The sequence below is a fragment of the Pezoporus occidentalis genome, unplaced genomic scaffold, assembly GCF_034315485.1.
Source record: "Pezoporus occidentalis ecotype Australia unplaced genomic scaffold, CSIRO_AGI_Poc_V1 ctg131, whole genome shotgun sequence".
NCBI classification, from domain to species: domain Eukaryota; kingdom Metazoa; phylum Chordata; class Aves; order Psittaciformes; family Psittacidae; genus Pezoporus; species Pezoporus occidentalis.
In genome coordinates this window covers 1,309,474-1,335,131 of record NW_026913115.1, presented here as the reverse complement: position 1 = coordinate 1,335,131, position 25,658 = coordinate 1,309,474, and the positions used below count along the sequence as shown (strand labels likewise).

Below are 25,658 nucleotides of genomic sequence, written 5' to 3'. Positions count from 1 at the left end.
ATAACTCTAAATTTCTTCTCAATAAAAAAATCCATGGAAGAATTGATTGGTGGGTAAAACAATTCAAATTTTCTACACAGTACTTAACTGTCAAGATAATTCCACTTTCACTATGTCACTGGTTTAACAAATCCTGGAAATGCTGGAAAGCACTGCCTATATGTACAATAAAACTTGCACTGATTTCTGTAGAACCCAAATTTCATCCAGAGCTGCTCTTTCTCCACAGGAATTGCAGGAAGATAGAAATATATTCCCTTTTTTTTTCAGTTTGGTTTCCCCACACACACACAATTTTGAATCAAAGATTTAGAACAGTAATCACAGTTACCCCTTCTATAATCTGAAAGTAGTTTCTAGATAAATTTTATGCAACTGGGAAGAAACAGTACCAAGTATGAGTAACTCCATGTTTTCAAGATGTTTTTTCTTCTGGTCACAGAGATACAGATAATATCAATGAACTAATATAACTAACCTGGTGTTTCTGATACTGCCTATAACTCACTGTGATATACTCTATTTATTTGGCAGTCACATTGATCATCTCAAAGACAAACATTAAAAAACAGGGTGAGTTGACAGAAAAGAGCAACACACCCCTAATTATGATTGTTATTTCTACTAATTATTCTGAACTAACCTTAAAGAATTCTCAATCCCTTATTTAAAATATATGCAAACATTTAAAATTTGATCTAGCGAGGTACCTTTAATTTCACCAAGGAGATCACTTGTGTTTAATTTTTCCATCTTCTCCTTCCAGTCTTTAGAGAGTAGCTTTTCCATGCAGGATGAATCTATTAACAAAAAATAATAAAGGAAAAGAAGAATTATCAAATAATCAAATATATTCTCACACATCAGGAAAACAGTTGCTACCTTCATTTTAAAACTGTTCGCCCTGTTATAGTTAGACCATGTTTTCAGAGGGAAATGAACTTGTAGCCAAACAGACTTCTCATTTAACTGGATTCTAAATCCAAAGTAATTCCACTGAGGTTAATGGAGTTACTATGGATTTAACAAGAGTCTAATTGAAAGAAAAACTTCATTTGGGATTTATGCATGCTAACTGCCAATTTACACGCATAGATTGCCAATGTATATACAAATTCTGTCTTTTTCATTTGAGAATGATTGTACACTCAAAATTATACATGAAGATCTAGAGGCTTTTTTTGGAAATTTGGCAGTGACATCTGAAACCATTTTTATACCCATGTCAATGCAAAAGTTATTCATATAATGTCTCCATGGAATTCATAAAAGCACTTTACATATTGGATGTTCACAGTATCAGAAATTTTCTCAGTTCACTATAAACCACATGCAATGATTAGAAGATGGGCTTTCATAACATGAAGTTCAGAATATATTTCAAATCTTTGCCCAAATGTGGGAGGCCTTCTGTAGGCAAAACTCGCTGAAACCATTACATTTAGGGGAAAGCAGAAGATTGGCCTCAGTGAGTTTCCTATGATCAGACCCCAATTCCACCAGAAAATTTGATACCGAGCATATTTCAATAAAATCTTTTTTTTTTTTTTTGTATCCTCAATTAAACTAACTGGCTCTGAAGTCAAAATTATACATAACCTTCCAGATAACTCATAAAAGTTTATTTTTAAGATGGAAATCCTTATGGCTGAAGTTGTGATCCAGATTTCTATGAATTTAAGAACCGCAATTGAGATTTATAAACAATTATCAAGAAAACTTTACACAAAATTGAACACTTATTTTTCCTTCCCAGTTAGTAATAATAGAATCTCAATTAAACACTGTGCATTTACTTTTATTAGTAGACAGACTCATCAAAAGCCCCTATGCTAAACTGCTTGAAAACACTTAGGGACAGTTTAGCAAGATAGCAAAAACATTTAAAGGCAACCCTATCCCTTAAATGAATCTTTGCAAAAAGCCTCCCATTATAAGGCCACATACCACTACGGGTGGTGGTAAGCACCTTCTTTCTTAGTGAATACACTGGGAATAGCCATATACCTTTGCTTGTTAGAAACTCTCATAGCAAGCTGCTGTTTGTGTAAGGAGATCAATTTACACAATGCTTTGTAAATAACTAATAAAGTTCCAAATTTAAACATTTATACCGATGCCACTCCAGTAACAGATTAACACTAGCAGGTACAAGAAGACAGAATTCAGCCTAACATATCTGCTGCTTAATTACTGGCAGATTAAGGCCAAATTGTGGCTCAAATTCTCATGTCAGCACCCCAGCAGAAGTACTCACACAAGTGAAAACAAAAGTAAAAAACCCAGATTAACGATGGCAACACAGATCATATCGATGCAATGGCTAATAGTTCGTTTCACCTCAGAGGATTCCAAAAATGCTCAGAGGGAGGAGAAGCATTCAAAAAGGTCACAAAAAGAGGATTTAAAGTCTTAGGAAGAAGTGTAGGGAAGAAAAAGGTCATATGGCAAACCATATTTTAGGGTTCAAGTATTTTCAGCCTCAAAATTCACATTAGCATCACTCATATAAAACAAACAAACAAACAACTGAGGAAAGAGACCTAAAACCAGTTGAAAGTAAACCAAACTGTAACTACCAAAAGATCAAAGATCAGGTTTTAATTGCAATACATTTTCTCTGTGGCAAGCCTCCGTGGAAAGACAACACAGCTTGTAAATGTTTTTGAAGTAATATTTCAGTAGAAAAGCTAACTTATTTACTAATTATATATTTCTATGAAAGAGACAAAATTAAGGAGCTGTAAGTTGCAGTAGGCAGTGTTAAAATATTTGTTATATAATAACAATTTACTTTTAACAATAACAGGCATTTATTACTTTTATGAGTTCTGGCCTGATAATAGAAGAATCAAGAAATAACCATCAATTATCAATAGAACATTATAATTTGTCTTTTTTGTGATATCATCATTAGTTTAAAAAGATGTTTCTGTGCTTCTCCCCTGCCAAAATTTCAGACCCCTCATCCCTGAAAAAAAAAGAGATTTAGAGTTTTATTTTGATGGTTGCTGTAAGTTGTGTTTTCTGCTGCTTTTAAAAAAGGTATTTTCCTCAATTTGTACAAAGAAGGAAAAATACACTTTTTTAAAAAAAGAAACAATTAGCATATCACTGGAGTTGATAAAATACCTTCCTCAAAAGCAGTTGCTTTTCTTCTCTTACTGTTCTTAAGAACACACATATTTACCTGTACTATTCTTATATTACATAAGGGGAAAAAACACGCTTCTAAAGACAGACTGCCAAAGAACTGGAATGGAAAACAGGTCTATCTGTGTGACACCTTTTTGCTATGATCACATTGCTAGTTGCAATTGTTATCTCTATAAATGACTGAAAAAAATCCATAAGAAACATTTCTTTAAATACTCCTCCCCCAGACGAAGTTCATGTTATAGATATGACTGCATGATTTAGAGCTACTATATTTTGTTATTGGGAAGATTACCAAAACACACAAAGAGCCTTTTAATAAACTTTTATAACATTGTAGAAATAGCTCTTTTGAAATTGCTGTAAATTTTCTATTAGCAAGTTAAATCTGCATAATTTTTAGAATTTAAAATAATGATATGTGCTAACACTCTCTGAGGTCTTCCACATTAGACACAAAACTAAATATAAAGGCTTAGATTTGAAAGGAATATCTCCCTTCAAGTTTTGTCTTCTGTACTCACAGGCACACAGTTTTAAAAGATTTGTGAATCAGAAAAGGATTTTTTTTCTGTTTTCCATACTGGAATTTAATTTTTACATACAAATAAAATCTAGAAAGATATCTTCTGATATCAGTAAAACAGCTTAATCCATACTGATTCATTATCTGCTTTGATTCATTATAGAAACAAAACATCAACTCAGAATCCAGCCCTGCACATTGAAGAAGCCCAAATTCACATCTGCACTGCATCACTCTCCTGCACTGAGGCTCTGCTTCAGCACCATGCCAAAACCTTGTGGATCCTGACATTTTCAAAATTCACGGATTCTTGTTAAAGACAATTATAAAAGAAGAAAAAAAAAAAATTAACATTTGTACATTTTTAGCTCTTTTCACTGACAGTTGGGCTTATGCTGCAAAGTAGTTTATTTACCGACACATGTAACATCAAGTTCAGGAAGTTGTACTATATCAATTTATTATATTAAGAACACACAGTCCCTCATACTTTATATTCTTCTCTTAAGAACTAGGAAAAATTTTCTTTCAAGGGCAGCAAACAGGTTAAGTGTAATTAGACTGAGATGACTAAATTAAATCATTGAGTATTATTTAATATCATGGCTTATTACATACTTTGTTAGCAATTTTAATTGTAAACTAAAAGAGTTTAAAGTACTGTGAGAATCTTGTTAAATGTGACAGTTTTGCAAAGGTGAATAAGAAGAGGATATTGAAAGCGGGATATAAGCGGGGGGGGGGGAACAACTGAGAAAAAAAAAAAAAGCCTAGGTGTTAGACGAAAAGGATCTCTCCACAGTGACAAAGCATTGATGAAAAGAATTAACATTTGTCCATTGGGTAATCAATCAGTCATGGAATGGATGGAATCCAGCTCTTTGTTGCACGATGGTGATGAAGAACGAGTGTATTAGCTATCACAACTAAGCTCTCAAACTCTTCCGACTGAATGAAAGTCATCTTGTTCCTATCAAGGATAGCTTTTGCCTCGTCTCTTCCTTACTCTCCCTTTTTTCTTTCCTTTTTTTTTTCTTTTTTAATTTCACTTATTAAGTCTTCAACAAGTTACCAACCCCAGCTATAGCTTACATGAATACTGTATGACCTTATGGTGGCCTGCACATATCCTCATCGATTGTTCCTTTTGTTTTAAGCCTCTTAATTCACTGAAGTAGCTCCTATTACTTTCTTTGAAATACAGATTTAAAAAAAAATAAAGAAAAGCATTCATTCCTTGTGTGTATTTTTTTTTTTATGATAAAGTCACACATAAAAGAAAGCCTAAATGTGAGAGTGCAGCAGCAAAACTTCAAAGCACTGACTGTCAGACATTATTATTTCAAATCAGCTTTGACTTTTTGAGACTTAATAAAACACTATAGTACAGACTGGCATATTTATAACACCTACACCAGTGATCAACTGAACTGTCTTATTCTTGCTACTGTGCAGTGCCTTGCTCTTTCTTTTATAATAAGCTTTCCCTCAAAACATGTTGTAACAATACTGCAAACTGATAATTATTACTGATGGGTTCTAAAACATGACTTGTTTTGCATACAATTCTTTCTGAATACACACATTACTTTGTGACAGAAGACAAAAAGCACATTGATTTATTAATAATGACTGCAAGCACATAGCAAGTTCATAAACAATACAGAAATATAATTCAGTCAAAGGTATAGCAGTACAGGTGACATATTTCTACTTGCATCTGAACTGTTACATCTCAAGGAAAGAGGCACCAGGAAAGACAAGGTAGAGGAATTAGAAGAGAACTCAGGTGTACTGAGGCAGACACTGTTCTAAAACCTGATTATAACCAGTAGGAGGAGGATAAACTTCTTTCCTGCTTTTTAGAACAATATGACAGGATTAGTAGCATCTTCATCTCTATTTCAGTAATATCGTCTATAGTTAAACATCATTACAATTTAGTAGATGCTGCTAAACATAGAAAGATGTTATTTTTGCAAGCTTTAGGAATACGTAATAAAGTTCCTCCATCTCTCATGTTTTATATTCTCTAAATTACTCTCATGACATTTATTTGCCTTCAGCTTCACCAAAGGAGAAAAGGTGTCTTTTGGATCAGCCTTCATCAAATGAGTTGAAATGCCTTATTCAAGTCAATATCATGAGAAAAACAGCACAGGTGGAATGACCCTGTCAGCATCTATGAAATATTAGTTAGAGAAAAAGTGTTGTGTGGTTGTTTTTTTTTCTTTGAAAGAATGTTAAATGAGACTATGAACACCTTGTGAGAGACATTTGTGTGCATACAAGGCCTAATGCACTGGATTACTACTGCAGGAGAAGCACAGTTTCCCTCAAAACCAAATAAGCTGCGAATAACCATTACAGTGGCTACTATTTGGTTGCCCTGCTCCCTTTACGCATCCCTCCCTATTCCTCAAATGCAAATGTACATTGCTCAAGTAGGTGAAGCTAACAATCTGACATCTAAAATAATACCACCACCACAATCCATCATCAGCCATTTAAAAGAAGAAATTTTGCTTCAGTAATCTTTACAGAATACTAAATCCCGTTTACAGTAGAAAAGCCTAAATAAAATCAGTACTTTACAAATATTCCTGAATAAATGTCAAGCATAATTCAGACTTACCCTTGTGTTTGTTAATTAGAATTAAACTAAAACACAAGGTCCATTGGTGCTATTATTAGGCTCATGCATAAATACTGCAAATTATTCAGAAAACTAAGTATGTTTTAAAAATCAAGTGATGAGTTTTAATACACCTTTGTTGAGACTTTTGATTCAGCTCTGAGTGCATGACACCAGCTTGCTTCCATGCCTTTTGTGAGAAGACTGTCCATCAGATCTCCTTGAAGAACCACCTACCCCAGATGTATGTCATAAAAATATTTCCTGATTTTCATGCTTCATATTACATATTTTAAAAATATATACAAACTCTAGTATTTTGGTATCAAAGGGAAAGGCAAAAGGTTAATTTAATTCACTTTGAAAGAAAACAATTTTATAATCTTCTAACAGTTCAAAATTAAATTAAGGACTTCACATTTACATTCATTATTTGAGAAATAAAAATACAATTTAACCACAACTATCAGAAATATAACTGCTGGATGGTACTATTTATTCTGTTTTAATCTAAGGATGTAAAGTTTGTGTAATGTTACTAAAATAGATTCTTGGTTGCCATAGTTACTTTTTTTCTTCTTTCAAACACAAATTATCCTTTTCTGTTTCAATAAACTTTAAATAAAAGAAAAAGAGACAGCAACAATACAAAACTAATCAAAAATCAGCCTGAAGGCTTAACATCCATGGTTGCAATGTACTGCCACTGTCTCTTGCTCATAAGCAGCTTGGCTTCAATCTTGCTGTCAGTAAAGAGGCAGGTCAGGAGAATCTCATCTCATTCTGCTCAATTTCCATACTGTTCTCATACAGTAATTAATTCTCAGGTTCTAACAGAAAATTAAAATATAAGGCATTTCAGACATGCTGTTGACCAGTGAAGTGATTTCCTTGTCCAACTTTTCAAGATTTTCTTCATGTAATAAGCTTTCAAAAGCCAAGTTCTTGAAAAACAAAAATCAGAACACAAAAATGAGCCACATGACATTTAGAATAGGAAAACCTGTTAATTCCTTTGCTACATTTAGTGCAAATTACCACAAAAATCACTCCTAAATTCTATATATTGCTGTTAAGGACCTAAGTAATCCTGGCCAGTTGCTTACTTCATCCTCTTATGTTGACTCACTTCTACCCGCCTATTTGTCTGCCTTAGCTGTTGAGACTGTGGCACTTCTGGCAGAGATTGCATATCTCACAAGGGTTTTGTTGAGCACCTAGCACATTTCTGATCATGAATTAGAACTCAGTTCTGATTCTCAAGGCAACTTGTAGTCAATACTGTAAAAGAAAAAAAGGAAAAGATAAAAAAAGAAAAACAGAAAAAGGGCAAAGAAGCCTTTCTAAATACAATTATATGCAAAAGACATCTCACAGTAGATGTTTTCTTGCAAAAGCAATAAAAGAAATGCAACTGAGATCTGTCTACCTAACATTGCAGTTTTGTTTAGGACAGGGAACCAGGTAAACCTGCTAACTGCTGTACAGTTTTTCACAGTGACAAGATTTTCACAATATGATAAAATTAGAACTGTTAAGAGCTTGGAGAGCTCTCTTAACTTTTAATTAAAACTCTCCAAGCTCACTAAAAATAATTAGGCATTAAAATGTTCTGGTTTTCCTCTGAATTCATTTGCACTACTTGAATGGTCTAGATCTTGCATGGAACAACAGACATCTGAAACAGAAACACTGGAATTTAACTGGGACTGCTTTCCAGACCTGCTTTCTGTGATGTGGCTAGCGGGAAAAACTGAAGCTTGTACCAATTCCACCTAAAATGGCTTGTTCCAACAGGAATTCTCTAGTGCAAAAAGCACTTGCTCAGTGCAAAACTCCAGATAAAAAGGAGTTTTAATTTCAGGGAAGGAATAACCAAAGATACAGTTCTGACATTTATTTTTATTTATTTATTAAAAAACAGAACCTTTAACCTTGCAAATGTTTTTGTTCTCTTAAAATAACTCATACAATGCTATATGCCGCACTATTTTTAGAAAAGCAACAAGAGAAAGCATACTTTTCCCATACAGCAAGGCACTGATATAAACATCAACACAGATGCTCTGTGAGAGAGAGCTGGACTTCTCAAGCACTTGATCATTAAGGAATGCACCAACTGTTTTAGATAATCTCGTGCCAGCTCCAATTCTGCTCCACACTCCCCTTTGGGAGTGGCAAATCTTGTCCTTCTCCTAATTTTTCATTTTACTCACTCCTCCATTCTTTTTTTTCTTTTTTTTTTTTTCCCCCAGAACAGAGGGAAAAAGGCATTGTGTGCCAAGCAATGCAAGACTAGAATCACTTCCCCAAACAGAGCAAAACTTTCAGACAATTAACCCTCCCCTCTTCTTTCAGATAAATTACTAAGTATAAAATGCAATCTGTTTCCTTTGTTTACTCAATATGAACAATTTGTAAATGACTCAAGGATAAAATTCAGAAAATGTTGTGCTAAATTAGAACCATTATAAACATGCTAATGACTGCTCAACTAAAACATGCAGGATCAGTGTGAAGAAATATATTTAGTTCTTATGAAATACAGTTGTATTGCCTCAGAACTATTTGGTCACTTAATTGTATATGATTACTTCAGGAAAATGTTAATTTCATGAACACTGCACTAGACGATACACTATGTATGTCAAAAGGAGCTTTCTCAAATGTCAGTGTAATTGCTTGGGTACAATGTTTTGGCATATCAGTAGAAAAGAAATATGTTGTAAGTCTGTCAAAATTAGATGTACCTTTCATTCCTTTACTTAAAGTTTCCATTCCATTACAAGCTGTATTTTACTGTTAGATTGGCTGTATTCATCCAAGTACACACACATTATTGCCTTATTTGCATTACAATGATAGTATACTGTATATTATATGTAATCACCTATTTCCTAAGTATGTGCACCTCTATTTACTTCTCAGGTGAACAAATAATACTGGCAAAAGAGAGTCTCAGGCTTTACACAACAGCAATCAGTGATAGGGAAAGGGGAGCACAATTTCCTTGCAATCCCTGGCCAACAGATTACATGAATTGATAAAATAAAGGAGAATGATACACTTACCTTCCTGTCTCTTATCAAGAATGTATTAGCAAAGTAACAAAATCAATAGGATTTGCAATATTTATTATTTTGCAAAAGAAGAAAGTTGTGCAAATGGAATCAGATCTCAAAATCTTCATCATTTTAATTTGCTCCCACACCTTCATATCTTTCTGTATTGACCAGCTCTAGAAGATGAAAGTTTTTTCCTCAGAGTACAAAAGAAGAACAGACTAAGCCAGTATCTTAGCTAGAACTCATCAGCATAGCTTCACTGAAGCCTACTGAAATAGTTTTGAAATTTCTCCCAATATTTAGCCTAATTATTCTTTCTCTTAATTTCATACCTCCATTCATTGTTACACTCCTTTTATAACCCTAAACAGTACACTTTCATCTTTGGCATCCACTCTTCTCAAACACTTACAAGTTGAAGTGACATTCTTCTCATTATCATTCAAACAAACTATTGAGAATTTAATCTTTAAATCTTTATTTGTTAAACTGCTTTGGAACAAGTTACGTATCATATGGCATCTGGACATGTAGCATCTTTCTTTTACAAGTGAATTTCCTTAGTAGCTCAAGAACTTGCAGATTACAAGACAGCCTGTGCTGAACTACACAATAAACCCAGCCACTGGACTCACCTTACTAAAGTCATAGGGCAGATTTTCTTTTCTCTTAACATTGCACAACCCTCCCAGATTCTTATGCCAAGCCGAAGCAAGCAGAGGACCCCATCTCAACTCAGAACAGCACAAACAGATATTACGTTATTGCGTTGACACCTATCAGCTGCAATGCCAATTGAGTATTGTATTTTTTAACATATTAGAAATTCTGTTAAATTACTATGAAAATATTAGTCAAAGATTTGAGGAGTAAAAACATCTTAAATAAAAGGTAATACAAAAGTATAACTGTGTGTAATCTCATTCACATCATGTTAGTTTTGGGGAGTTGGAGGAGTGGGAGTAAGTGGACTTCCTGAAAAGCAAGAAAAATCAGTTTCTATTAAACTGATTAGTGTTCCTTGGAAAATTTGTGACACCAGATGATTTATGAACAAAACATGGATGATTCAAAAGACCTCTATTTTGTCCCCCCAAATCATGCTCTACTCATTACCCTAATAATGCAGTCATAAACATCTGTTTAATGATTTGAAGTGTTCTTAATATTGTGTATAAAAATCTTAACTCAGCCCTTATATAGCATGTTCTGAAATTAAAACAATTGTGTAACAAAAAGAATTTTTCAAGAGAAATTCTTACGTGGTTTTGTATGTAAAATAATAAGCTCTTGATTTGAAATTACTTCAAATAAGGATGGAGAGGAATGAAAACAATAGCTAGAATCGCTTCAATTTACCATTTCTCAAGGTTTCTATGGCACATAATGCAGTCTTTTCCAGGACACCAAAGTGCACTGACAAAATCAGTTCTACAGATCCCCTTATACTAATAAAATTTTGACTTAAACAAATTATTATACTTTATTTAAATAAAAATATAGAACAAGCAATAGTTTCCTGAGCTAATTCATATAAACAGAGCTTTAAAAGGTTTACAAATCTCAAAAGCACTTGCCATGGATATCTATTTCAGGCAAAATAGCCGATTTATTATAAATCTTTTGAAAGATTTAAGAATGCATTAATATCTCCAAGAGCAATACATTAACATTTTCACTTCCCTGTATATACAGAGCTGAAAATAAGCCATCATTTTTTTTTTCCTGTGAAAGAAAAATTTACTCATTTTGTGAAGTCAAATATTGGGAAGATATGGAAATACTAGAACTAAAGTTGTCCAGAAAATCCTAATTCAGCCCCTGTGTGAATAAAGATCAGAATACATTCTTTAAATAAAAAATAAATTAAAAAAATGCAACTAAACCAAAAAATGTATGCAATTTTTGTACCAGATTCTTGCTACACTCAGCACATGGGACAATCCCAGACAAAAGCATAAACTGGAACTGCAGAGCAAACGAGGCTGTTGCCCACACAATCATTGGCCGTGTTTCACTGCAAAAGTTCAAGGAAATTAAATGAATGAGGGAGGGAACTGTAAAAGGAGAAATGATGGGTCGCAGTTTCATTTTCTGGGAGCTCAATTTAAAAAAAAACTTGGGGTTTTATTTGAAGAATTGCTGAACATTCACAGCTGCAGCTGTGTCAATGTAAAGTCAATGTAAAGATTGAGGCTATAATATATATGGCTATATATAAACTGCTGCACAAAGTTAGGTCCTCTGGAAAAGAATCAGGACATAAACACCTCAAGCTGAACAAACAATAAATCAATGATAGTTTCAAAGTCACAGTCCTAGTCCCACACCTGTGAAGTTGGTACACTATATTTTTTTTTCCTCTTCACAAAGAATTTGAGAAGATAGTTTGTAGCACATTTGCATATATGCTGAAAAATCCCAGCCAGCTCTGCAATATCCATGTCTCCAGAACACAGCTTGAATAATAAGTTATTAATAGGCACCAAGGCTTCAGATTGACCAGTAAGGACATAAAAAGCTACTGGATAGTGTCACATTCATGAAGGAATATCCTGCTAGTGAACTGGATGAATCAGAATTCTTTTTGAGGAAAAATATTGCTTAACGATGTAAGAAAAATTAAACTTGCCTACATGGAAACAAGATTTTTTTTAATTTTAAAATATTTTAAGTTTTGTTGGGTAACTGGAGAAAGCTGTCACCAGCTATGCACACATTCTGCAAAATTAAGCCAGTTTTACCCTGTACTTACATAGAGCTCAAACTTCTACAAATTCAAAGCGTACTGTTCATGCTGTATTAAAGGAAATGGACATTTGTTTCTCCACACTGGACTTCACCAACTAAAAGCACTGACAATAATAAAAGACTGCATGTGGCACCCTCTCCTACTCCAGTAAAAGAGACACAGCCTCCTTTTGCTTTACAGCGGTTCTTGACATCCCCCATGTAAAGGCTGACGGACTGCGTAGATTCCTCTATCTGTTCACAGCAAGTGATGTCACAGTGTGATGCGCTACTTGACCCTGTGTTTCTCCACAGAAAACGTTTTTTGCCCCCAAAGCTAATGTACAAATTCATCACCATAAGCATCTTCCCAAAATAGGGAGCATAGCAATACATTAAATATCAGAGCCAAGAAAATGGGGATCATTTTTGTAAACATCTAGGGGGAGATTAAATATTAGTTGGGAACTTCTCATCCCAAAATCTGCAACCTGAAGAGGTAAATACATATTGAGCACAATTAAATCTTCATAGTTACAGAGGAGAGAAATCACAGTAAGCTCATGCTACCTGTTTCAAGTTATTCTTTATTCCCTATTTTGCTAATAAACACCCTTTCTTTTCCAGAATTTTCCTCACTACAAGCAAGAAATAGGCAATTGAGCTCTAGAGAATTATGCCACAATCTTCACTAAAAGTTACATTGCAGGTTAGAAAGATAATTTACACAGTTTCTGCCTTAAACATTTAGGCTTCTTGCTTTTGTTGATTTAATTGAGACTCTGTAGTTATAACAGTTTAAATTTATGAGCTGAATTTTAGCTGCATAACTCCCCAGAAAATTAAAGCATGCATGAAATTCTACACAGCTACTTTGAAATTGTAGATTAATGCTGGTTTATGACACACTCTTTACACAAATGCAACAGAATCTAACCAAGACTCAGTTGGTTAGATGGATTTTTCTCATATTTAGGGCCAATAGAAAATTTCATGTTATCAGAACAACCCCTGTTTTAGGGATTGAGATTACTCAATTGTAAATTCTGATTTATGATCTTAGAAGTATCCATACCAAAGATCAGGACAGGAAATACCTTTTATTAAACAATAAATGACATAGAATATTGGAAAATTATGATATTGGCATATTCATTTAAATATATTACCAAATTCAGTGCCTGAGTAACAAGTGAAAATTTGATTCCTATTGCATTCAGCAGATCACAGCCTAAGGTACTTCATGCACTTGCACTCTAAGAATAACAAAATTCACAACAGGATCCTTATATTTCTTCACAGCAAGCTGTACTTCCTGTCTTTGAGAGTGTCTTCAGCATGCCACTGCTCAATTTCTAAGGCTAGATACTTTATGTACAAGGCTGTATGCATGGACTTCATACAGAAAAAGTAGTGTGGCCGTAATGATTTGAACATGCAATGCAATGACTTGTTATTATCAAGTCAAGGCAGAAGGTTGAGCTGCTGCCAGGTTCTCCACATGCCCACGGTTTGGTCCACTTCATTTGTGTTGACACACATTACAGTTGAGATTAATTTCTTACCCTTTGGCTGAGTTTTTATTGTCTTTACTCTAAATAAGAATTATCTTACTGGGGTTTTTATCTTGACATTACCCACAAAACACATTGTATTTAGATAACCATACAATTTTTTTGTCAGCTTGTCTATTCTCTGGGCTGAAAACCTGCCTAAACCCTATTTGCTGCATTTGCACTCAGACTATTAATACAATCATGAGCACTAGAAAGGCAAAGTCTCAAACATGGTAAGTTACACGTCTCTGGTTCCTTAAGCTTTTTTTAAACACTTATTTATGGACAAGGTGTAACTTACACTACCTTACGTACAGCTGGGCAGGTGGTACTGCTGCGCCCTATAAAAAACACACTAATATTGTCAGTGGTGCCCACTTTCCCCCACCAATCATATTTTCACCTGTTCTCTCTTATGATAAGATTTGACTGAGAGCTCTCTGGGACAAGGAGTGTTGTTTGCTTTTACTACTGCTATATGTACAACACCTAACATACTTCCTCACAGAGGCCCCTTGGAAAAAATTATAAGGAATCATCTTAATTACTTCTAGTGAACTCAGAGACCCTTCAGAACTCAGTGGCATAAGCTCCATAGAAATTTGTTGTTGTTGTTGTTCTTTTTTCCTTTCAAAGCTATGCATTTCAAAGCTTTGCACATATACATCCCTGTGCAAAGGGAGGAAGGCAATATGAGCCGACACAGCTTTTCCCAAGGCAAAGTGGTCATAGCAGGTCCCAGAGCTGCTGGCAAGCTCCATGAAGACTGAAGTCACACAGAATTTTTTTAATTCTACAATGAGATTGCTCGAATTTCCCAAGATCAGAAAGTTTCTAATTTCTTTTTAAAAGAAAGTCTTGTACTAGGAACAACAATTCTTTTCAGTGAACAGCCCCACATCCAGATATTTTCAGGAATTTCCTGAAACCTTTTTAGTTGACAGGAAATAAGAAATATCCTTCTACAACAAAATGTAACTCCCTAATGAGTCTGTTATCTTATAAACAGTGGTGCAAATGTGTACTTTGATACAAAAACAATGACAGCTCCCTTCTTCTGAAGGCTATTAACTGGACCTACTAAGCACCTAAGACTATAGGCAATTAGTCCCAGCACATGCTTTAATGAATTTAAATCACCACAGTCCATTACTTTTTGCAGTTATTTACAAAATAAGTATAAAATTTGTCCATTTGTTTTCATGGCATTTTTTTTTTATTCCTTTTTGCACTAGTTAAATAATTTCAAAAGATGGATAATGACAGAGATCCAGGCCCTAAAAGTGGAAACGTACACTGTATTAAATAGTTGATCAGAGGATAAGAGCAAATATCGCCAACAAATGCACAGGAAAACCCTGACAACTGTTTACAGCATAGCCATGCAGGAACCGCCAGGTTGGATCAGGATCCTTAACAATCCCTAGCAATAGTAACTTTTGCAAAGACTAGATCAAAAATTTGAATACCATGAACATATCCCACCTATACTCAAGACTGGACTTTTAATTTTTCCTCTGATGAAGATTCCATCCCTTTATAACAGAATCAAGAAGGATGAGCAGTCCACAGAAAGGGTCAGTAGAGTTTGGCCACACAGAAAACCGCACAGGAAACTCTTGTAGGACACTAATTTTGCATCTGGAAAAATGCATTTTCTGCATGGTCAGATAAACATATTGTTATCTTGTGTTCAAATTAAACAAAATTTAGGTGGTTTTAAAACACTACTTCTACAACCTCCTGTTCCTTGCTTAGATGGCACATCCTAATCTTAAAGCCCAATTCCTCTTGTTTTGCAGGTGTTCTGGTTTCAATTCAGAGGATCATGGGTCTAACAGGCAAAGTTACCCATAACATCACCCCAAAGTCAGACAATTCATCCCAGCTACTATATGCAGTCCATTCACTGGAAAGCAATACCAAGTCAGCTAACATTAACTATGTTCTGCAACAGCTTGCCAGAGCCAAGGTGCCAGGCAGCCTCCTCTGCTGGACCTTCTCTATGCATTGTTGCTTGGATGCTGTGACTCGGACAGTACAGTATTGTAAAAATCTGGATTAAATCTAGCAAAGAAAGAGATAATTTATAAGTCATCTGTGGGTACATTCTGTCTTTGGTGTGTGGCTGAAACTCCCATTAACACTAAGATGAGCTACGCAGGCCTACTGATGGGTGAATTATACCCCTGACAGAAAAGTGGTTTTATGCTTGATGGATTTTCTTTGACGAACTTGTTGGCTACTGCACAGTCATGTGTATATATTTAAGTATTTCTTTGTATGTATGCATTTGTGTATCTCTACAGTGATGATGTCAGTTTGACTAAAAATGCAGATAAAGCATTTCTTAAGCCAAAATGGGCCAAAGCTAATTTTCCCCATATAAACTTTGGTTTGGCCCTTATTTATCAAAACCAGAAAAAGTTTGACAGAAAAGGGGATCCAAATTGGTTATCCCAGCAAAAAATAGAAGTCAGGGACTTTCTTAAGACTTACTTTATAGGAACCGTATGCACAACTTTCACTTTCTAGAAAGTGGTTTTCTCTTGAACGCACATCAGAACCATTCATCATCATATAATTGCAAGTTGTCAGTCAGAGCCGCACCCTTCATGCAGTGGCAGGCCGCCAGCACATCTGTCAGAAGCACTCACAAGCTTCCGTGTATTATTGTAATCCCCTACAAAAGGAACAAGCCCGTTCACCCAGTCCACATTTTCCAAATCGAGTGATGACTGCAAACCCTGAGCCTGGAAATATAATAGCAGGGCATTTTCTCTCTGTAAAAAAGCCACACTTGTCAGGTGACCGCAGGCTAAATTCCAGAAAACAAATCTGAAAATTCTAATCCTCACATGTTACATGTAGGTTTTAGGGAACTGGGTTCTTCATACATGAAAGAGGAAAGCTAGGTTCTGGGCATAGAACAAAGTAGCCTCCAATTCTGAAACAGGCTGCAGAGATAAATCATTGTACCCTTTCTGCAAACACCCCCTCCTTGCACTCTAGACTTGAGGAAAAATTTCTTCTTCCTTTGGACAGAGTGGGGGGCAACATGGCCTAGTGAGAGGTGATTATGTCCATGGCAGGGGGGTTGGAACTGGATGATCTAACCCTTACTATCCTATGATTCTATTATCCTATTCTCTTTTTTGGCTTCTTCTGTTTCTTTCCTACTTTACCTAGAATCGCTAAGCCTTTCTGTTAACACATAACACTTCTCTCCTTTTCCTCTTTTCTCCTGTACCTCTTCAGAGACACATTCTGCTTAGACAGACTCCATAGGGCACCTTGGGGCCAACCTGGATTTAGTGAACCTGAGGGCTTGGGCCAATGAGTCCAAAGCAGGCAACATTCTCTTTTCAGAAATTACCTTAAGGACTTTCATGGAGAATTAAACAGCTTTCAAGGAAATCAAATACTGCTTCAGAGAGGGCTTCAGAAGCTTATTTGTAGACAATATGCATATAAAAGCCACAAATAATTTGGAGAATGGAATAATAAACTTTACCTCTCTACTTCAACTAATTAGTTTGCATTCTCTCTCTAGAAAAGTATGACAGTTCAATGTTCAGAAACACTGAGTGAAATATATGCCACTGCCCTACAAGGCAGCAATGCAGCCACACCAACCCACCAAGACCTTCAGAGCAGCTTTGCCTTAGCAAGTGAGGCTGTGGATGGAGCCTAATGCTTTCCTCTAACCATCCAGATCTTTATACATGCTTAGATACAGAGGTGAAGCTATGACTTGTTTCTGATACCCCCTTCCAATAACTTGCCCCCAGGAACTCTAAAGGAGTAGGAGCAGACAATCAGCATGCATGGCCAAACATAATGATCAGTCTGATAAAGGCTTTGTGCACTCCACACTGCAACTGGGCATTTATATCAGCCCCTGACATAGGCAGAATGCATATTATATACGCAGACACATGCAAACATACATTTCTGAAAAAATTCAAAAGATATATGATGGCTGACCTGCTACAAAATTTATTTCTAAGAACAAATAGAGAAAGCTTTATTCCTGAGTGATACAGCCAGGAGTAAATCATACCATCTTGCTGCACAAAGGAAGATAAATATCATAACAAATCAACTCTCAACTGTGCTGCACACTTATATTCACACAGTGGTGTTCAAACTAGTGGTAAGGAAAATCTAACAATTATCAGATTAACTCAGAAAAAAGTTACTGTAACTACTATAAAAGCATGAAGAAGCTGCAGAAACTGCTCTGCATGCTCCAAGTGGTCACACAGACTAGTCTAGCTGGTCCACCCCATTAGAATGAAGCTGGAATATAGAAATATCAGTTTATCATCACACTCCTGCAAAACATGCTGCCTTTCAGAACACCCGTGTGGGAGTAAACTACCCCTCAATCCTCTTGTGACTCAGTTTCTCAAGAAGAAAGACAATGTTTTTATCTCATACAACTACTGAAGAATTTCATTCTTTTGCAAAATGGTCATACAAAGAGCTTTAAGCAAAATAGTATCTTTTTTTCAGTTATACTATCTTGATTTTTACATATTCTCAAAGTTTACTTAACATTGTTCATTTTTACAGAACTAGGGCATATTCAGTAGCTCAACTTCTGGCATGAGTGAAGACCAAATTTCACTAAATCTGAATTAAATTAATTTTGGGCTTGAGACAACATGAGGTAATAATATCTGCTGTAAACTGGGTAAATCAAGATAAATTAATGCTTTCTTTTCATATATATATAAAAGGTACTAAATACACACAAATATAACATATGGTCAACAAGAAATAAATAAAACTGAAAACAGTTTACAACTGCATGGCAAGTATCCAAACTAAATTTCAGGTAGCAGATGGCATGAATAGGATACATGTGAGAAACAGGCAATTTCAATTATCTCTGAATAGTTCATAAACAGGAAAATTTGGCAAACCACAATTTTTAAAAAATGGACTTGAAAAATAACATCGCGTAATAGAGATAACTGAATTGAAAACATAACAATACAAAGTTATTAAGCTCATCCTGACCATAATTTTGTAATGAATATTAAATGATTACATGTGACAGAAAAGAGCTGCCCTAAATACTCATCCCTGGAAAATGTAATAATTAATTATTCCAAGTAGGGCTCAGAATTTTGTTGTTGTCATTATCATTACCAAAAAGTGGCCAAGAGATCTTTTCCACCAAGTTCTTTCTTTCTTAGCTTTTGTGCAATCTACAGATTACCAGCAAAAAAAAAAAAAAAAAAAAGAAGAAGAAAAAGCTGAATCTGGACCTGGTTGTTTCTTCAGTTATTCAGATAAACTTCAGTGGGGTTTATTCAGCAGTGGTCAGATTTACCCACGGATGTCATGAAAAAAAATCATATTATTTTGAACTATACAGTGAAATAAGGTGCAAAAAACCCTTATTTTTAAAGTCTTTTCTGAATCACACCAAATGAGAACCTGGGCTTCACAAAAGAGTTAGTTCTGAAAAATCAAATATGTCACCATAAGTAGCAGAGGCCAATTTCATAAACATTTCATTGAGATGCTTACAAATGCTGTGTACAGTTAGACAAATCACGTGGGAATCAATTCATCAGATATTGTACCATTGCTTTCATACTCCTCTCCTTAATTCTCCTTTCCACATAAGAAATCTGTCAGACATAAAGATCTGTTAGCTCAAATCCCTGAAGTTATTCAGATACCTAAATATGATTTAAGTTCTTAATTGCCGTTTGTGCAAGTGGGAGTTAGATAGCTACACAATAGTTTGGGTGACTGCATTCCACTGAGATGCAAGCTTTTCTGTTAATGAAAGTCAAAGCATTATCCCTAAAAAAAAAAATAAAATAAATGGAAAAAGAGCTCTCAACCATTCCCTTCTTAAACTAGATTAAACACAAAACAAAAGGGGAAAAAAAAATCCTGCCTGCATAAATATAGGCAGAAAATGTAAAGTGTAATTTTCACTTAAATACATATAGATTCTTATTTATCAGATTTGCTGTTAGCAGACAAGATAGGACCTCCAAATATCAGAAAAGAAAACCCTTATTGACTGCTGTGATTCCAGAAATATTTAGTAAGAATCGAGGAAGCTGTTATCCGGTTCAAATGAGAAGTATTTCTCTTTTTTCATGCTAATAAAGAGAATTTGATCCCTGTTAAATGGAAGGTTGTTCAGAAGGCTTTATCAACAGCACCTTCAGCCTGGCATAATAGAGGCACAGCAAAATCAACAGATGCTTCTGAGCATCTCAATAACTGAGGTCTGGGTCTTTGAAAGAATGACTAGTCTGCCATATCATAACTGTCATTTGAAAGAAGAAAAGTGTTGTTTAATGACAGCTGGGGTTTACTGCCCAGATGAATTAGAATAATACATAGGACCCCATGTATTTTATGTACATTGAATGCTTATGAAACTTATTTATACATCCGAGTGCTTATAGCTAGATACAGATACATATACAATTGCAGTTTTCAAAAAATGGCCTGAAGTTTTAGGTACAGCTCTTGAATCAAATTACATCTCATTTTCAAATCTGGTGGGCCCCATACATTTGAAAGTCAAAGTTATAAGTGCTGAATGTATCTCAGAAATCAGTCCCAGTATGTTTCAAGTTAGGCATCCAAAGATGGTAACCACAACTGATCATTTGGGTCACTGGAAAGTATGTTCACAGTATACACAACTACAGAGTCAAGACACTACAGGCTGAATATCACTTCCATCAGAAAAAAGGCTGCTATATAATACCTTTCAGACAAAGAGATACAGGAGCCACCAGCTGTGAGTATGTTTTCAGAATTCAGAGCCTCCTCGGCAGGAGTCAGCTACTTCTTTGGAGGACCTTAACCCTTTCTCATCATACCTGAAACAGCCATTTTGCAGGTCCTTGTACCACAGTTCACAAAGTCTATGCTGTACCTCCTGTCTTGGAAGTTGGGACAAAACGAAAGCTACTAAGGAGTTGTCAGAAATGTTAGTAGCCACCCCATACAGTAGGGGCCCCAGTCAAACAAGGATCATTTCTCTTCATTATCTTTCATGAGTCCTGTCCTTGGTAAATGCAGTTAGTCATAAAACAATCAGGAGCAAAGTCTGCAAAGTTCACCAAGCCCCATTCAGCTACTCACTTCAGAATGAACATGGTTCTGATTTCAGAGTGGTTGTAAGAGCACGGGTTCAGCAAGCTTGGGTTTAATGTCATTTTTCTTTCCCTACTTGCCCGCTGACTGACAGTCCCACAAAGGGACAGCTACCACCCTCATCCTTTCTATGCCTCAGAGCACAAGAGATTGCCTGGTTTTGTAAAAGAAAAATCCTGTATTAAGAACATTCCTTACTCCCTGTAAAATTAAAAAAAAAAAAAAAAATCTAAAATTTAAAAGTACAGCAGAAAATATAAACTTAATTCAATGAATCCTAGTGGCCCAGCTACCAGTTTCAGACCAGTAAATCAGTCTGCTTAATGTCAGCAACCAATAAAGCAGAAACATATGCTCTGCTTCACTAATGGTACAAAAAACATTCTCTGATTGTCTTTTAGTTGAAGCCAAATGCTTGTTGGTTAAATCAAGATTTATTTTAGAAACATTAATTTTCAATAGCATGGAAACTGATTTATTTTCTACTAAAATCTATGAGATTACTTTTAGTTTAAAAAGACTTCCATAATGGTTTCTGCACAAGACCTATCAAATGATATTTCTTGGCCCGTAAGAGCCATCTATCCTGTCTCCTGGTCTCCTGGCTAAGAAAGCTTCCCACAGTATATTATAATACAACATGTGAGCTACTGTGTTTGAAGTTACAGCTTATTTTATCAAGCCATAGATGTTCTCTATACCTAATAAGTGATGCACTGCCTTGGAACAAACAGGTAAGTGTTTTCTTTGATTTTGTATTTTCTTTGTTTGAAAAGAATACTAGATGATAAGGCAATAAATATCAATATTTAATAAATATCAATATAAATATTCAGTATATAGCTGTTGAAATACACACATACATATACTTGTATCACACCAAACATGATACTAAAAGAGAACTCTGACAGCTGCTGAGCTGCCATTTTTCTTATGCATTTACACCAAGAATCAAGTAGTTAGGTTTTCCAGAAAGTTCAGCTCTCTTTCAAGCCCTCAGGAGACATAAACAATTTGTCTGAAGTGCTCCCGCTATTCTCAACACTGTTTTAACAAATGAAACATTTTTATGTGACTAGGTAAGAGCTGCTTAATACTAGGACCATTTAAAAATCTATTATCTTACATTTAGGGTATAACAATGTATTATCTAAGCAAGAACTGCAAGATTGGTCCCGTAAATTGTAAATTTTTTTTTTTTTTTTTAAATGTAACCAATGTAATTTTAAGAAACCAGGTAATTTCAGTATCTCAGAGATCAAAATAAATAAATGGTTTCATGAAAGGGTCAGCTGAAAGTATATGGCACACATATACTGTCATGCAGTGGCTGACAAAAGATTGATGCAATCACATATGAAAAAGCCACAACTTGAAAGAAATCATGCATTCTTGAAAAGATACTTAATACTAATAGATGACATACTTTTACTTGAGTTTGGATCATCTATCCTCATGACTCATTATGTATTTGAGTACATCAATTACATCATAAATAATTTATATCATTACAATGTTCTGTGGCTTAATGCATCTAAAACTGTTTTAGACAGATGAGGGTTTTACATGTCTAACCCACCTCAACAGACCGGGACAGTAAGGGTGAAACAAAACCTACTTATTAATAAGTATTAATACTTTTTCATGTGTACAAATTAATTTAAAAGATATCAAAGCATAGTGCAAAATCAAGTGCTAGGGTCTCCAATTTACAGACAAGGTATTTGAAGCTGAAAGGTTAACATCTTTGCCCAAAGTTGAAACAAGTCACTGCAATCACTGTGCTCTCCAGATTCTAAGCTAACTTCTGTAACATAATGGAAAACCTAGCAAAAACAGAGCTTGTAGGAAACATTCTCTTAACATGCAGCATGATCACAAACACTGAAAGGCCGGTCAACATTTTCAAAGCTGCAAAGGGAATTTGGATGCCGCCAGTTCTCATTATCTTTAATGGGAACTGGGCATCCAAATCTCTTAGGCAGTTTTGCAAATCCCACCACAAATGACCATTTAGGTGGTAAGCATTAAATGGTATTGCCTGCCAGACACCTTCATCTTAGAGCTACATTAAATGACGCTCCATTGTTTTCTTCCTTGTAGAATAGTATGTGAGCTAAATGAAGTTTCTCACTCATGGCTTACACAGAAGCAGTTTTCCTGCCACTTGCAAGGTGCAATTCAACCGGTTTCCTTAGACTACCACAAGGAAAGACAGGATAAAGAAAACACATGGAAAAACAATCACTCCTGAGAGATAAAAAGTAAATTCACTGTAAGTTGGTGAGTATTTCTGAACAGACACTTCTGAAATATGTGGGCTTTTTATTTCACTTCTAATAGAAATATTTGGCATTATTAGAGTGCTATATTTCTCACCTATTCATCTTTTACTTTCTATATGCCCATCTTTCTGACTAACACCTTGGCATTCAAACAAGTACTATGCTCAAAAATAAAAAAAATAAAACCTGTATAAATGACAGTGTTCAACCATGAACACATTGTCTTTTATGAATATTATAATCACAGAATCAATAAGCCTACAAAGAAAAAACAGGACACAAAACGTGTTTTGTCATTTCTGACGAAGTTATAAAAACAACAGACATTCAATATGCCAAGTGTTCTTCAATCCTTCATAATCATAGCCTTATTGAAGTGAGGACAAAAAGGGTCTAATTGCATAGGAGCAATCTCAATGTAATAGGTTATACACCCAGGCACTGCTGCACAATACAACAAAAACAACGTTCCCTGTGTATAGCAGAATGTCATCTCTCATTTTCAGGCAATTACCTTCTTTCTTGTCAACAGTTTTAATAACCTCCATCATCTCTAAAAGACTTTTGCTTCAGTTAAATAATTTTCAGCTTTTTAATATGCAAATGTGCTTGTTCATATGCATGGGTGAAGTGGCGCTGCTACTTGAAATGTGTCAGTACATTGTGGAGCACCTGCACCTCGGGGAAGCTTGATTTAATTGACACCTAATACTATTCATTATTCCACTTAGTGAGCAACTCCTATTAGTCACCTGTAGGTTTTCCTATAAGCAGTGCTTTGGCCACCAATGAAAATATGAATATTTCTATAAATAGAATGGCCATATTTAGTAAAGGGGGTTCACTACTGATGAGTCTGGAACATCATCTCATTGGGAATATTTCTTAGGATTCTGCCCCCCCTCCCTATACCTCCCCAGAACTACTCTTGACTGTGATGGACATCAAGAGTAACTCTGACTTAAAAAATATTCTATGTGTTAAGTACTGATACCTTAATTCTACAACTCTATTAAATGAACATTGTGTGAAGTCTGCAAACAGGGAAAAGGAATCAAGGTGTGTGGGTTTTACTAGTGTAGCCACTGCTATATGAAAGTGTGATGAGTTGGATGATTCCAAAGTCTGCTTTACATGATCTGAATATAAACACTGTCTATGCAAAGAGATGCAGAATATATGCTATTAATTGAATATTCCTGTAATAAATATTTACCGTTATAGTTTAGTTTAACCTTATCTAGCTAATAGCCAATTTTGCTCAATTGTGGAGGATGTGCAACAAAGATCTTTAAATTGCCACATGAAATAATTACGATTAATATGGGATTTGCTGTCTTTACTGATATGAATGTGATGTATATATGCTACAACTGGATACGGTTTAAAACTCACATTGTTCTTTTATTGCTGTATTACAACTCAGGCACAGTGCACCGTATGTGCTCAGCTGATGATACCAGGGTTGTTTCTTTAACACATGGTCTGTAACCTTATTGTTCAGGCCATATTTCTTTCCAGCATTAATGCATTTGTTAGTCCCAGAGGCTTAAACTACAGATGTTTAACATCCTGCTTATGGACAGATCATCTGGAATATGAACTGAGAAATCTATACGACTTATTAGTATATGTTATGAGTGTAACAGAGATTTACTAGTCTGTTCAAACTAGATTAGTGAAACCCTTTCTTACAAAAATGCATCTTCTTAAAATAGACACATGTAAAAATGAAAAATTAAGACATTCTTTTGACTAAAATATGATTTTTATCAGAAGAATTTGTCACTAATTAATGCTGTTTACATAATAGTGCATGTAACATTAATTACAGCTTTCAGAATGTTAACTGCAAACCTTTTTTTTTTTTTTCCTTTCTGTGAGCACAGATTTACCAGTATGGTGGAAATCAGGGCTCTTTTGAGGGTTTTTCTGCTGTGTATTCAAAGTGATCATAAATCAAGTCTAGAATTCAGACAGTTAAGGACGTAGGCAGTAAAAAAGACTAAGTAATGCTAACCCAGAACTCCAATCATTTTTAAAGTAAGCGGGGAGAACACTGGTCAAATAGGCGATTGTTGGTATCCCCCAAAATGTAATCTCCAAGCTGAAGAATGGCAGCTGGCAGAACAGCTGGTGAATAGGATTAATGTCAGAAGAAAGAAATAAAACTCAACATATGTCCAAGCCTGCGGTGCTGGGACTGAGCATGATTGTACCCCGACGGATACCATGTGTACAGCTGGAAAGTGCCACTGTGCCATGCTTCTCTACCCCACAAGGTCATTTCTAAGAAGTATAGCTAACATCTGAATGGAACTTTTCCTTAAGAACTCTGACTGATTAAGAAATGAACAAACAAGCTTCATAGTGTAAATATTTTGGACTATTTTAACCCACTCTGGGTGGTTTTTTTTATAACACAATCTCAACTAAAAAAGCAGATTAGTATTAAAAAGGACAGATTGCACTAATGGTAATATAATTTTAAAGCTATTTAAACCTTTTAATCTCATCTCATTCAGATTTCCACATTCAAGGTTTAAATAATACGAAATT

General features: G+C 35.2%; 1 protein-coding gene across 14 annotated transcripts in view; it reads right to left on the bottom strand.

Moving 5' to 3' along the window:
* The window catches only part of SOX6 (SRY-box transcription factor 6), a 374,155-nt gene that overhangs the window by 172,251 nt on the left and 176,246 nt on the right, over nucleotides 1-25,658 (bottom strand). For all 14 annotated transcript variants that reach the window (XM_062608907.1, XM_062608904.1, XM_062608903.1 and 11 more), the window contains one exon: nucleotides 711-800. In XM_062608907.1, coding sequence (XP_062464891.1) covers nucleotides 711-800 — 90 coding nt within the window. The remainder of the gene's footprint in view (nucleotides 1-710; nucleotides 801-25,658) is intronic.